We start from the raw sequence: 15,902 nt of genomic DNA, 5'->3' as shown, positions 1-15,902 counted from the left end.
CTACTATGTCTTTAATCTCGACAGCAGGAAAGTGTATATACATGTATATACACTTTCTTTCTTCTTATTTATGTTTTCCTTGTTTAAATCTTCCTCATTTAGTCCTAATCTGTGAACTCGCTACCTTCTTCTCCGGTCTGTTCTTGAATCACTTAAGGTATGTTACAGAATTTTTTACCTAGCTTATTTGAAACTGTCATTGTGGATAAAAGGTTTATCCAAATATCTGTTGAAATGGTTTCAGTATTGACAGATTTTAATGTCAATGAACCAATTGTTTGACTTCATCATGCTCTGGCAGAAATGTAATTTAAAAGATTGTAATTTCTTTAATAATAAAATTAATAACAACATTGCACTGCCAGATAAAAAATAATATAGTGAATGCACTATTTCCCAACTATCAGAAATATTGTACAAGATGATTCTTATTGACAAAATTTTTTTTATTTATGTTAATGTCACAGAATATTTGTCTTCGATCAGCAATCACAGTGCAGTCAAAGTTAACCAAGATCAGTCCAGCAAACAGATCGACTATTAGTTTGAGTTTCTTTTCAGTGTTGTTTCTATTATCTCACACACTCATAAACAATTATGTTTGAGCTTTGCTGTGCCTAAAAAAACACTGCAGTAAAAAAAATAAAAAATACTTCTTTCTGTTCAGAAAATATGTCAACCTCTAAATAACTTGCTCCCTCAGTGAGACAATTCCTGAGAAGAAACAAACAAAACATGCAAAGGTATTAATCTCTTACCATATATTACGTTTCCTCACTCTTTCCACTTCACCCGTTCTCCCTAATGTGTTGAAGAAACACGGGAGGAGCTGCACAACCTGTATGTTGAACTAGAGGAACTACGGAGTGCCTAAAAAAACTTCCTGAAATATAGTAAGGGACGGACTGGGCTGCAGTGGCTCAACAGGTTTAATCCTTCTTTGAGTTTCCTTGTTGGATTATGTCAGCATTTTTTTTTCTTTTTACTTGTTTTAATAACCTGTATATGTGTGAACCAAGGATAAATGTACAGGAAAACTGCTAGACCGGTAAATGCATGATCAAAGATAAATGTATTTAGGTTTTTTCTTTACAGGTTACAGGACAGTGATCCAGTGTTCAACTCAATGAAATTGACTGGATACAGAATAACTCTGTATCTGGATGTAGAGCTGTAGACCTAAATAAAGAAACACACCATTATTATTGATGTCTTATTAGGGTATTTGGGTATTGTTTAGATATTGCTAAGAAGTCACAAAGAATGACTCTGTTCAGTGGTCATCAGCACGAAGTGGAAATAAAGCATTGTGCTTCATTATTCTTTCAAATATTAGGCAGCAGGTTACATACAGTTCCATCACTTAACTTACTGTGAAATGGCATTCAAGCATTCCAGACAAAATCATTAACACTGGTGAGGCACTATGACAGGGGTGTGGACCCTACGGCTTTTGTTCCCTATCGGATGGATGTCGGAAAGGTCACAGTCAGGGTAAAATGAAATCGACACGTAGATATTAAGTGTCATAACTGATAAGCATCAGCGCAACTATCAGGAAAGAGACAAGTTGTGCTTTTCTGATGAAGCAAAGTTGATGCTCTTAGGTGGAATTTGTGTGCTTTCCCGAGATCGCACCATGACAGAAACGATCAGCAGCGAGTGTGCTAATCGCCAGCAGTGCATGTGACGACTGTTGTGAGGTTTGAAAAATGTGAACTCATTGTTGAAAAAAGCATCTGCCTACTAATTCCTCAAATGTCTTTCTGTCTGTATGTGGAGCACATATCTTGCAAACCATTAATCTTATCGGCTTCACACTTGGCACCTGTGTTGTTACAGTTTTTCACAATTGTTAACACACGTTTTTCAAAACAACGGCTTTCTCAAAACTGCACACAGAAAACTGAAAACCTCACACACAAAATGCTAAAACCTGACACTCCCTTTGCAAGATGACTCTTTGATATCAAAACTCTTACCTGTTCACAAAATGGAACTCGTGTTTTCATTTGGTACACAGCCATATTTTCAATTGACACACACATACCATTCATTGAGTACACACAACTAAGCATTTGCTTGCACACTACCAAGCATTTACATCACACCGCAGTGCAAAACTGAAAACACAATCATCAAAATGGAACACACCATATGAATAACAATGACTCTGGAGAATAAGCTATTTCTCCTTTTGTAAAATGTCTCAGTGTAGGCCCACTTTTTTCATAGTAAAACATAAAACAGCACACAAATATGCAGCATAAAAAGGTTTATTTCGGTACACACAGAGAACAGTATAGTACTGTAAACCGGCCTACTCAACCCCCCCCCCCCCTTCACAAAAATTACAGTTTTTCACAATTGTTGACACACGTTTTTCAAAACAATAAAGGCTTTCTCAAAACTGCACACAGAAAACTAAAAACCTCACACACAAAATGCTGACAGGCCTCGACACTCACGTCGCCACAAGCCCTCCTCCATGGCCTGGAGCAGTGGGACCCGGTCCTGTGGGTTCCGTTCATATTCCTTCCACCTCCAAGCTGACAATAATTCCTCAATGGGATTCAGGAAAAGAGAATAAGATGGAAGGTATAGAACAGACAATTGTGGGTGGTCCTGGAACCACTCACGCACTTGAGCAGCCCGGTGGAAGCTCACATTGTCCCAGATGACAACATGATCGATCCACTGTGGGTCATCTATCTGGCCAGGTGGTACCAGCAGGTCATGCAGGCCATCCAGGAAGACGAGGAGATGGGCAGCGTTATAGAACCCCTATGTGGGCAAGACGGTGCAAGATCCCTGATTCATTGCATCACACATTGTGATGTTCCCACCACGCTGGCAGGGGACCTCCACAATGGCCCCCTGGCCAATGAGGTTTCTGCCCCGTCGCCTCCTCTTCACCAGGTTGAATCCCACCTCATCAATAAAGATGTACTGGTACAACTCATGAGCTGTGTCATGCTCCTGGATCCACTGACACAGACAGCATGAGAGCGCAAGTTACAGTATGGACACAGAGAGGTCAACACAGTGGGTTACAGTGAGACACTGTAGAAAAGGAACAATATTGGATTACAGGTACAATACATGCATGTGTCAGTGCTGAATGTCGGTACTTACAAGCACAAACTCTCACTGTAACTCCTTCATGCCTGTGTTACGTTGAAATAGGACCCTGAACACTTGTTTCATTCACATGGCAGTCCTATGAAGAATACGTTCCAATGTAGAGAGGCTGACGGTCTGGACGTTTCTAAATGTAGCATGGCCAGCCAGGATCCTTGTCTGAGTGTGATAGAGTTGTTCTCACGAACCATATCTACAATTTCAGTCTCCTGTTCGGCTGTGTAAATGAGGTGAAATTGCTCAACAGACCTGAATGTTTAGAGATTTGAGTATTTGTGTGTTGTAGGTTGATGCTTTGAGATTTTACAACAAGGTAATGTGTAATTGACATCAGATTGTAAAGAATGAAAGTCAGTGTATAATGCAGATAAGGGAGTGTGAAGTAGTGCCAAATTGGGTCGAGTGATTGGTACATGAAGTGAAGGTTGTGCAAATTGTGCCGAATTTTCACCTTTTGTGTGTTAACAATTGTGAAAAACTGTAATGGCCCGAGGACGCTCAGTGACCAACTAATCTAACTAATTGAACATCTCTTGTTCTAAGCCTGAAGTACCTCCAGAGCTTTAACTCAGAACAAGAAAAACAAACATCCTTAAAACAGGCTCTGTGACAGTGTTACCAATTGTGGAAAAAAACTGTTATTTGTCTGTTATAAGTCCAGGCAGGAACTTTATAATTGTCGGTAAAATCTAACTTGACAAACAATATGGTATCAAATTCATGCAATCTTTTGGAGACAGGGTTGTACTGGTGTAGACAGAAGTGGGATGGCAGAGAAAATCCTCACAAAGCCCTGATACACTGGATTCATTTGGAGGAGAGTTGGGGTTGATTTCGAGTTGAGGATTTGGTCAGGGGCCAAATAATTTAGCTGGAAGTCCATTTTTGACCAATCAATTTGCCTACGAGTGGTCTTAAGGCCGGCGCATGCTTCTGCGTTTTCATGGGCCCGCAAATACAAGAGCCCTTCCGGGCACCTTACACTTAAGTATCCCTTCTTACATGCTTACGTGCGTTGCCCATTTTTTCTAACAATACACAAAGCTCCGCGGAACCTCACATAGCCCCAAAGGCTGTGATTGGTCTGCTAACTACATCCTTTCCGGAGTCACATTTCCGGTTTCATTCCCGATAATACGGTAGAAACAACGGAAGATTTGGAAGAACGAAAATGGACCAAATAGAAGAGCGTTTGGCGGAAGAGATCCGATAGTATGACCACTTGTTTAACCCGTCACTGACTGGCGGATTTGTCCGCCAGAAAAAGGCAATGAGGAGCCGCAGTGGCAATGTAAATAAACAGTCGACACATATTGTGTGGGTTTGTGTTTAGCGAAAAAGTCACGTGACCGAGACAAGCGTCTTAACATGCGTAAATAGTCATAACGGAGAGGATCCGTTCATTTTCAAAATAAAATGCCTTTCAGAATCAGATAATAATGTAAGTTGTTTATTCTTTCTGTGTGGCCCGGTACCGAATGACCAACGGCCCGGTACCGGTCCACGACCCGGGGGTTGAGGACCACTGGTCTAGAAGAAAGAACAATCTACATCAGGAGCTTGTGGCAGGATTATCGTGAATCAGAAGATCAATAAGGCCAACAAATACATTATGACCACTATTTTAGAAAACAGAGCGTCTGTGGTGTGTCGTCTGCAAAGAAGATTTCATATTTTGAGTAAGAGAACATATTTAATTGTATTGATGTGATTCTTTTTCTGAAGCTTCTAAAATGAGAGAACAAAAATGTTGGCTTGTACTTCATATTAGGAGTAGTGTGTATATTATTTTCCCCTTTTTTCAGGCGTTGTGTTTTGTTCTGGTGCAGCTCGTGTAAGTGGTTTGCCAACAGTTCTACAGCTCATTTTTTAAACTATAGAAGAAAACCTCACCATGTTGCATCATTACCCCTTGCCTTAAACTGTACTTCATGTGTATCAATTCCTAAAATATATTTTTTTTAATTATGGCTATTTTTTTTTATTTATTCATACCCTGCAATCAAAAGGCACAACAAATCATAGTGCCATGCCTTGCCATGAAAGTATTTTGTAGACCTTAAATTCTATCATTCAAATTCATAAAATAAATGCGTGGACAGAGGACAAAAAGTTTTTGGGGGGGGTTTGTTTTATGTGTCTGTTGCACCTACCTTTAGAAAATGGCTTCAGTTAAATGATGTAATATTAACAAATAAAAACATGAAATGAAAATGAAATGAAATGAAACATGAAAATCAAGATGGCCATATTTATTAAACATAATCAAAGAATCACACAAGCTTGCTAAGTTCACAGACTAGACTTCTGCTTTTTTTTAGCGTTTAAAAGAGATTGCTTTTCAGAGTTGGCATCCCCCAACCAGTTTCTCCTGGGCCTAAAGATCTGGCCACCAATGCTGAATAGCCTCTCTACTGGAGCGCTCGAAGGGATTGCTGTGTTATATTTGACAAACAGCTTTGTCAGTTTTGGTAAGACTATTTACTCTGTTGAGTCATCATTGGTCTGTGCATCCAGGTATATGTTCACCTCAGACTTTTTGACACTTGATGGGCGGTTAAATTTGAAAAAGGATGACCTTTTGCTCTCAGATCCACCAGATGACTGGACCTGATTAGAGTCATTAGCTATGTCAACAGATTGAAATTCTTACTTCAACATCATGGGATATTGGAAGCGCTTAATCTCATCCTCCACCCAGTCCATCTTGAATGCTGGCAGTAGTATAGCTGCCAGTATGTTTTCTCTCTTTTCGAGCATGCTTTCAACTCTTGTAGAGAGTGACTGAATCATGTTCTGGATGAGGGGACGACATGCATTAAACCTTGCGTTGTCGTAAACTTGAAACTCTCATCCAATAGGCCATTCAAATCATTCTTCAGCTGGACAATAGTGGGAGCCAGGAACCCAAGGAATGTTTTTTTTGTCCCCCTGAAGGATGCTCAGGGCAGAGTCTAGGGGGCTCATCACATTCACAAACTTATGTATGGAGTTGATTTCTTCTGGAGTAAATCGACTTAGACCAAACTCATCAGAGACAGTGTGCAGGAGGAGTCTGTCATATTCAGGATCTGTAGATCCGTGGAGAGGCAGTGGACTAGTGGCAGAAAAATTTGACTATGGGCCGAAAATCAGACTGGATGGTCTCTGCTTTGACTCCACGGAGTGACAACAAAAGCATACCTGGATCGACAACACCTGGATATGTTCAAAAGTCCAAGAGGACTCTCCGTACCCCACTGTCTAAGTCCCCCTGAGCAAGGCACCTTACTCCCCCAATACCTGCTCCCCGGGTGCCGTGCATGGCTGCCCACTGCTCTGTGTGTCCTCCTGTGTTCACAAGGTGGGTCAAAAGCAGAGGACAAATTTTCCCCCATTTGCATGTCGTGTGTCTGTGCATGTGTGTTGGACCAATACTGTAAATGTATCTTGTATCTTGTATCTTGTAGATAGACTGGCCTGGGGTATCATAGTTGCTATTTTAGACAGTCGCTGCATGGAGAGGAACATAGAGTTCCAACGTGTATCATTTGGTGTTACCAGGCTTTTCCTCAACAAAATATGAGGCTTTTGGACTTCTTTTCACACTGTTCCATAGATCAGATACCTTTTTCTGTGTCTTTGGCAACCAGGTGTGAGCCATACACCTTCTGTGAGGTGGACGGCAAGGATCATCGAAATCTGAGAGAGGTGCAGGCTCCATCCCATCATCCTTATCTGAGCTCTCACTAGCAGGGCCAGATTCATCTGATGCATCATCTTCAGTTGCTTCATCAGCTGCATCAGTAATGGCAACACTCTCTCCAAAACAGTTGAATGCTTTAACAAAATTTTAAGCGTTGTCCATCGAAGCGCACACAATTTTGTTTTGAATTTTAAACTCCTTATACACATTTGCCAACACTTTTGCCAGTACAACTTATGTGTGTGCTCCTCTGACACGGCGGCATGCAAGGACTGCTGACCTCTTCTGTGATATATCATTTTTGTCAAGCCAATGAATGGTAATGCCCATAAATCCTTTGTTGACAGCTGACCAACAATCTGCTGTTGTGCAAACATGGTCAACATCCCCTGAAACTGCCTTCTTGAAGGCACACGTCTGCCTGGTTGCAAACCATTCACTGGTCTGATGAAGGAGGGCATTTCCACCTTACTCAGAGGCTGTAAATCTCCAACAAAGTAGTAAATTATTAGTTTGTCTCCCTGTTGCTGGGAAATCATACCCTTGAAGGCTGCAGACAATGTAGTTTGGGTCATTGGGGCTGTTGGCAGAGGGACTTGGTCTTTTTTTGACCTTCAATTACTTGGAGATAACTTTTTAGGCTAGCTGGATGCTTCAGCTCCACATGCCGTTCTAAATTAGATGCGGACGAGGCTGACGTCCGGACTGGCTTTTTCAGCGCAGGAGGACACAATTTGCACAGAAAGGTGAGATTTTTACTGTTGAAATCTTTATCAGACAGTGCAAGCATTCGAATTAGACAACGTCTCTCCTCAGGAGAAGGAAAACATTCCGTAACTTTTGGGCTAGACCTCAGATAATATGAACATGTTCACCGTTCAAATTCATGCTTCCTCAAGACTGATAACCTTTTGTAGATTATACTGCAATTCACTGAAAACAACAGGTTCCATTCATTAAAGTGGAACTTTACATTAAGGATATGCATCATGTTACAGTGATACAATGAATGTGATCTTTCAGATAAAAGTATCACACAAACTGCCAGAATAGTGATTTGTCATCAGTGTGTGATGAAAACGGCAAGAGAAATGATTTTGTGAGATGACTTTTTGTTAAAGGATATTACTGATAATGTTTTAAAGTCAGAGAGTCAGACCGGTGGCAATTAGTTTAATCCCTTAATCAGGCCATCTGACACCGACCTGACCTCCTGCTGTGTTTGCTCGAACCCAGCAACTGATTCCATAACTGCTGTGCACAATTGCAATCACATAGAACAGGAGGTAAAGAGCTGGAGGACTTGCTCTGCAGGTTTTTCAGCATTTGTTGCGTCTTAATGCATTTTTGTCTCGCTTAGTCGGTTACTAGTGTAATTTAAAACTACAACCTAAACCAGAGCAAGTATCTCAGGTTCTGTCCGGTTGGTGGCCCCACTGTGACAGCTGAGTTTTATTCTTTTATGCAAATGGGCAAATAAAACATTGCTTGGATGGTTTCAACTTTGACTCATCTGCAATATTCAGACAACCTATTAAGTTTTAATAATACCTGTAACTTAACATCATTGTAACATTTTTCCTAAAATAAACTATAGGAATGTAATGATAACGGCGGTAGATAAAGTACTTCAACATTTTACTGAAGGAAAAGTACAATTAAATAGACAAAAAAAGTACAGCATTCTTAATTTTCAACTTGAGGATAGCAAGTAAGTACTTTAAGTATTGAAAGCAAAGGTACTTGCTTAATGAATACTTTTCTCGAATGAACACAAATGTACATCATTAACTGAGCCTACTGTATATAAAGTTTAATACAACAATTCTACAGACATATTAATTAATAATGCTGCTACTGAAAAGACATTTTCAATTTAATTAACGGCTGACCCTCCCCCTAATCATTTAAGTTTTTCTTTCACCCCTGATGCTGCTGGGATATACCCCCTTGTTATTGATTACTTTTGGATGTTTAAACAATATTGGCGGACATAAGTTGTGGTGAGAAAAGTGAGAAGTACCTGAAAATGAATCGACTTAAGTAAAGTCAAATACATGAAAAGTACAACTACCACATTAACAAGGTAAATACCCAAACAAGCAAGCAGACCATCAAGAGAAAGTATGTTCCATTTCATATAAAAAAGGAAGATTAAGAACAACATGCCTGAAGCCATGATGAATCAAATCCAAACACAAGAGAAGAGAAGCATTTCTTCTTGTCTAGACCCTAATGACCAGGCTCATATCTGACAACATGTCATGGAGCCACTGGGTACTCGTACATCTAGCTTGCTGAAACTTGGTACTGAGATTAGTCATTATTTCTTAGTATTATACCTAAATAAGCTGCTGCATTTAAAGGTCTCACACTTTAGGATAAAGTACAACATTTTTGTGTTGATAAGCGAGCTCTGCAGACTGGCTGATTTCAGTGGACACACAAAAAACTTGAGTTGAAGAGTTGCTGTTCACAGTACAAGAATAACAAGGACCATGAGCAATGTGAATGACCCTCTGCCCTATCTCAGTGCTTAGATTGGGAAATGAAACATTTGGGGCTGCATTTACGGCTCATCCTACTTATGCAGTTGTAATACATTATAACACACAAACGCCCTGGGGAACCCCTGTCTCATCAGTAGTCTTTAAAACAAATTAAATGATTAATTTATTTCACAAAGAGATGCACATTTTATGTGTATTTCACTAAGCTGTACATAGATTAATTAGCTGCTATCTGATCTTCAACATGGCTGACAGAAGTTACATCATTATGTTACATGCACGCCCTCTATTCTGCTCTGTTAGATAACCTGTTCTTTGGGAATTGCTGGCAACAGAAACATGTTGTCATGCTTTCAGTAAGGCCCCCCCCCCCCCCCACACACACACAGACAAGAATCTTATTAAAAAGCGTCTACTGTCAGTGTAACTGAAGACAAACTCCTCTGCTGCACATTGTAGAGTGAGAGATCTACAACAAAGAAAAAACACAAGAGAGGAAAGTTGAGTGTGTTGATGCTAAGTCAGAGAAAGAGTCAGAGAGAGCAAAAAAAGACTGTGAAGAGCATTACAAACTAACGTTAATTTCGAATAACTCATAACAAAATTATAACAACACCAATCAGGTATATTAACATCACACATAATCAAATAAACAGTCTTGCTTAGCCACCGGCGCAGGACGTTGCGTGCATCGTGGGGCCTGGGGGTTTCCGATGGGCATAGCAGCACGCTTTGACCCGCAGCTGAGGAGGAGCAGGAGCATCGGCCCTCCTCTCGGTCGTACGCCATCGACCGAGCTATTTCTCTGTTTCTTGACAGGAAGGTCTCTCTTTCTACGAGTCTGGTGGTGGTGGTGGTGCCCTGTACTTATCCTTCTTTTTCTTGTTCTTCATCCTCCCAGGATGACAAATATGTAGCCGCATCAGCCACTGGGTCGTAGTCTTCGAAACTGTCTGGTGCAAGTTGGGATGTGTTTCGAGTGAATGATCCAGATGCCAGAACGGGGCCATGATCAGAAGGCGGTTCCTGAGACTACGAAATGATTAGTTCACAGCAAAATATAAGAAGACTAAAGATGGTGGGGCCGTCAAAGGGGGAAACACGCCCTCGCCCGAACTACTACATCTGCTGATTACTCTGACACAAAGAGGTTATTTTCACTTTGTCTATAAGTGATTGTAATAATGAATACATTTTTTGTCAAAAGTCAAAAAGTTCTTCGGTGGCTACTTTGGAATAGGATTAGGGTTATCATGTTTTATCTCGGCCAATCCTGGACAGGACATAGCAGACACCTAGGAACAATGTACCTGCATATTGTTTAAATACTGTAGAGACGAAGTGCACATAGCTAAATTTGAGAGAACCTGTCCAGCTTGTTCAGTAGCAGATCGAAAAGTCAGCTCCACATAGTTGCGGCTAAGATTAACAAGAATTTACTAAAGACAACCTGGCTTAACTCAACACGATCAAAAATCAAAACCAAACAGAGCATAGCTAGATGCATTACCGCCATAGGAGGGAGCCATCTTGAAATCCTGAAATGAGAAACAAGGAAACAACAAGGAAACAATGATTCCGACACGTGGCTCCGGGCCACCACACAGATCGTGACATTTTTGCTGCTCTTGTATGGAGACATGTCTCTTATAGGAATCTTTGGCATGAACATGAACTGGTTCCAACAAGGCGATTATCTTGTGCATACGAGATATTTAAAAAAAATCACCTGAAAGGATTTTAGGGGCTCCGTAAACTTATAAGCATAAATGATCCGATTTTTTATCATGTAGAAGAATCTGAAACAAGTGACAACAGCACACAATATTATAACAAATGTTTTTTGAGTTTTAATAGTTTGATTTTAAGTGGTTACATAGTAGTAAACATACTGGTTATACACGTGAAATTTTAATGCAATCATCCACTCCATCTCACATCATCCCCCTCATCCTCTCAGACCACCTTAGAAAACAAAGAGCTCTCACTGAACCACAGCGCAGTGGAGAGAGCAAGTTCACACACCCTCATCTTCATCGTCACATCATCGTCCACAGCAGCACAGCCTTCACTCTTCCTCATTCAGTCTGGAATACTTTAAATAGTCGTGAGTCCCCCCCCCCCCCTTTGTTGCCAGGCTAACCGGTGAGAGTTCACGTCGAGCACCACAGTATTTTTGATTGCTACTGACTAAGTGAAAACAGTTGTATCAATTCGCTGCTCTCGTCGTGTTGCCTGTAAAAACCTTGATAAGTTTTTTTTTTCTTTTGGTGGAGCTTTTCAGTTGTACCGTTACTTGAAGAATGGCGAACATGGAAGCAAGTGAAGGATGCATCACTTCCTTCTCGTTTAAATCAAGTACCACGAGTAGTCTTCAAGTAGAGTATGGAGTATGCATTACATCCCAACCAGGTTGTCTCGTAATGCAAAGCAGGGTGAAAAACATCTGAATGCCCGTGAAAACATGACGTAAAAGTCAAAAACGCCAACAAATAACATAATGAATCCAAATAAATGTAAAAAAAAAAAGGTTACAACAGAAAAGTTAGTTAACAGCATTTCAGAACTAAAGAAAGAGAAAATTAACGACACAGAAAATACGTGTCTCCAATAGAAAATAGTTAGTGTCATCATTACATTTGAACTACAGAGAGCATGTAGCAACATACAACTTGCTATAGCACTGTAACCCTCAGACACGGGAATCTGATCCAAAGCCACGCTGACGTGAAGCCCCAAATGGATCAAGAACACTTCATCAACGCTACGTTTGTTGAGGTGCACAGGGATGGCGAGCACAGGTGTGAATGTGCGCACTGGTGGAAATATAGATGGCTGAAGAATTAAGGGAAAGACCTGGAGATTAAGTGGAGAAACTGGATCACAGTCAAACACCTACGCTAAACAGCGCTCTCCACCACCATCAATACTGACGGAATAGGATTTAGGAGGATGGTTATCATCTCTCCAGTCGTGAGTCCAGATACAAACCCCTCACTCACTAAGACACTTCATGTTGGTTTTTCCTTTGATCGCTCAACCACCTGTATTCACTGAATACTCTCCATGATTGCGACAGCGTTGAAGCTTCCAAAGCAACATATCTAAAAGGGTGTAGACATATAGCTGTGGTTTCCATAGAAACAGGCATATTTTGTAGCCTTTTTGTCCAAAAGCAAAGAGATCAGGGCAAAGACATATATCACGATTTTAAATAACGTAAATATCACTCCAGTATTAAAATACTGAATTAATCTGACATTTGTGTCATATGTTTTTGATACATGTCTTTGGTTCCAGCACTGTAGGTCAGCTCTTTAATCTTTAACGCTGCTGCCTGTTGGTCAAGCAAAGTGGTTATCAGCTAAGGCTACGTCCCCTTCCACACTAGCACACCTGAAAATGCATGTATCACGCGGCGACACATGTACACTGGGCATGTGTGTACCGGTGTAAACATGAAGCATTTGGTTGTAAGTGGCAGAAAGAGCTACGTTATAAACAATGAAGTAAACAATGGTGAAAAGTAAGAGCAGGGGTTTCTTTTCATGGACCGATGATGCATTGGAACTTTTACTGAACATCCATGTTGCGTTCTACACTGGTACCAGAAGCTTATGTCCGTGGTTTTATTCTGAAAGAGGGTCATGCTATACGAGCCTGACGACTCGATAAGGAATACATCGTGATTGAAAAGAACCGCAGAATTTGCCCCAGAATTTTCAACTGGACCAGCAGCATTTCCAAACTCCTCAGTTTTTGCGTAGTAAGGGTGAACGCCAGGCATGTCCACAGAAGATCGGTTGGAGGTACAGGCAGAGCAGGAGGGATGAGGTGAGGGACAGCAACAAGCTCAGGCACATGATTTGTGGATCAGTTCATTCCTCGACAAAATATCTGTGAATGTGTATTATGAGAACCTTAAATACCCTTTGAAACCAAAGAGTAATACCAGTGTCATTCAGAGTTGTAGCTTATCTACTATTGTCTGTGTTAGCATATTCCTTGCCATCACTTACTGTGATGATGACTGTCATGCTATTTAAATCTGTGTTAAAGGCAAGAGAAGCCTGATTGAAGGATTGGCACAACCAACAAAAACACAATGATGTTAATCTTTAAATATGAAGGCATTGAACAATTCAGAAAGTGCTTTTAAAGAATTGTATCAATGGAGTCGATACATGTTCAGCTCCTTTTTAACCAAACTTTTCATAAATTCAGAGGCTCTTGAAACTCTATTAAGGTCAGAATACTTGTGTAATACACCTTGATTATTGACCCTGTGTCACAGTGGAGGTGTTTTGGAGGAATAATATTGTGTACGAACAAGACAACAGAGGAGGGACACTGGAAGGTAAATAGGGACAGATCATGCGACAGAATGCAGGGCAAGTCCGACTCTGTCAGATCAAAGAACTGATCTGAACAATCCCACATCTGACTCATACCCTTACACGGAAATTAATCCTGCACTGATTCATTACATCTGTGTGCTTCTCTCTTCCCTTCCTCCATTATAACAGGTCTGGTAGGTGGCTGTAGACCGAGTCCAGCAGCGTCTGGCTGGCCTCCTGGCTCTTGACTCCGGCAATCTCAAAAAGGCGATCCAGCTTGTCCTCGGCGTCCGGGATCTCCTCGATCACGTGCAGCTCCTCTGGGTTCAAGATGTGCAGCATGTCGTCAAAGATGGGCTGTAGGTCGCATGGGTCCAGACGCACCTGCCTGAGCACAGTGTCTTTCTTCTCTGGAGGGAAAACAGAGAAGAGAAATAGTTGTTGAAATAGCTGCTATAATAAATGTCTTTATAGCAACAAAAGATTAAAGATTCAGTGTGTAGGATTTAGTTGCACCTAGTGGTGAAGTTATATATTGCAGCCAACTGAGTATCCCTTGCCTCACATCCCTTTTGGAATGTTTAGGAGAAACTGTAATGGCCTTCAAAGTATGGAAAAATCTCTAAAGCCAGTGTTCGGTTTGTCAGTACTTGGCTACTGTAGGAACACGGCGGGCTCCATGGAGGGGGACCTGCTCTGATGTAGATGTAAAGGGATAATTCTAAGAACCCATACTATGTACCTTGACTTTCATAATGAGTGAATATTCTATGTATGTTCCTAAGAACTAACATGAACAGGTCAAAAATACTTATTTCTGAATGACAGGTAAAGTCACCATGTGGAACTTCTACTCGCCTCAAGCCCTTAACAGGAAATCTGGATGACCCTTTAACCCATTACTCTGTAATAATCTGTTTTCATTAAATAACATCGATTTCTGTATACCGGTAATTTTAAGTTATAACATATTTTTACAAACAGGAAAAAATATGCAGAATGCAACCTTAGAGCAGAAAAAACTGGGTCCAAATCTTTATACATTTCAGGAATATTCTGAAAATGTTGAAAGAATAGTGCCATTGATCTCTAAACTATTATTTATCAACATAAAAATATAAAATATCTGATGTGAGCAAATCTTTGATTCAAGAGCAATACCCAGGAGGGCCACATGAGGGCGATTGGCACCAACAGATAATGTTTGAAATAAAGGCAGCTGCTGTCGCATAATTTTCATGAGGTCTGAGTCACAGTGAGCGTCAGAATAATTGGTCATGGGTGATAAGAATGTTAATTAGCTAATAAAATCAGTATCTGCACAAGCAGGAGTATTCAGTGGGGATTTTAAAATCTATCAAAATTATCTCTACAGGTCAGTTGATACACGGAAAGTTGTCGGCAAAAGAAAAGTTACCTCAGATGAGAAATGGTGTGAAAAGGAAAGTGTCCCTCAGGTGTGACTTACAACTGGTTTGTCAACTGAAACTCTGCCTATTAAAATCTCTCTTCATGGGAAAACTCAAGACACATTTTTTCCTGTGTCATCATCTGAGTTGCCTCAGGTATAATAACATTGACTGTTATTAATGCTAGATGAAAGGAAACACTGTGTAGCTATTTCTATTTCCTTGTGGGCTACAACATATAAGATCACATACTGAATGTTGCTCCGACATAAAAACATTTTATATCTCCAAATGAATTTGATATCAATCAGACACACATTGCACACGGGAGAGTATGAACACACTCACCATCAGTCCCCATCATAGGTCATATCACTACTTCCATGTTATACTATGCTATTAATAGCGGAGTGACTCTCTCAGTGTCAATATGCTGCTTCTAAATGTTGAATTATTCACAGGATTATTGATTCATGTTTTCATAACTCAGAGACATTTTCTTCCCCTTTAACTGCAGATGAGTTTTATCTTGTGTTTTTTCCTCCTACCAGAAAAAGTCTAAGGTGTCGGCTGTTAGACATTAACGTCCTTTTTAAAAAAAAAATTTAAGTAGCGAATTTGAAAGCACTAAAATGTTACTCTTACCTATAGCACTTTGTAGTTTTTTATTTGTGGAGAAAAGTGTACTTTCTAGATTCTTGTTGTTCTGGGTTTGTACCCTTGTGGTTGAATGCACTAATTGTAAGTCGCTTTGGATGAAAGCACCAGCTAAATTAAATTAAATGTAATGTAATGTAATATAATCTCGTCTATATCGTCT

The 15,902-nt window shown here is 40.4% G+C and overlaps 2 protein-coding genes across 2 annotated transcripts in view; both read right to left on the bottom strand.

Moving 5' to 3' along the window:
• Window positions 1-5,847, bottom strand: part of LOC133973892 (uncharacterized) — a 42,710-nt gene extending 36,863 nt beyond the window's left edge. The window contains exons 1-2 of the mRNA XM_062411972.1: window positions 5,795-5,847; window positions 4,617-4,671 (exon numbers count right to left, since the gene is read on the bottom strand). Of these exons, the coding sequence (XP_062267956.1) occupies window positions 4,617-4,671; window positions 5,795-5,847 (108 nt within the window). The remainder of the gene's footprint in view (window positions 1-4,616; window positions 4,672-5,794) is intronic.
• Window positions 5,848-11,173: 5,326 nt separating this feature from the next.
• tnfrsf21 (tumor necrosis factor receptor superfamily, member 21) overlaps window positions 11,174-15,902 on the bottom strand; it is a 39,872-nt gene continuing 35,143 nt past the window's right edge. Inside the window, exon 6 of the mRNA XM_062412052.1 lies at window positions 11,174-14,083. Coding sequence (XP_062268036.1) covers window positions 13,854-14,083 — 230 coding nt within the window. The 3' untranslated portion in view covers window positions 11,174-13,853. The remainder of the gene's footprint in view (window positions 14,084-15,902) is intronic.

Source organism: Platichthys flesus, chromosome 18, assembly GCF_949316205.1.
Source record: "Platichthys flesus chromosome 18, fPlaFle2.1, whole genome shotgun sequence".
Classification (NCBI taxonomy): Eukaryota; Metazoa; Chordata; class Actinopteri; order Pleuronectiformes; family Pleuronectidae; genus Platichthys; species Platichthys flesus.
The sequence above is the reverse complement of the archived record's forward strand: the minus strand, read 5'-3'. Positions and strand labels throughout refer to the sequence as shown.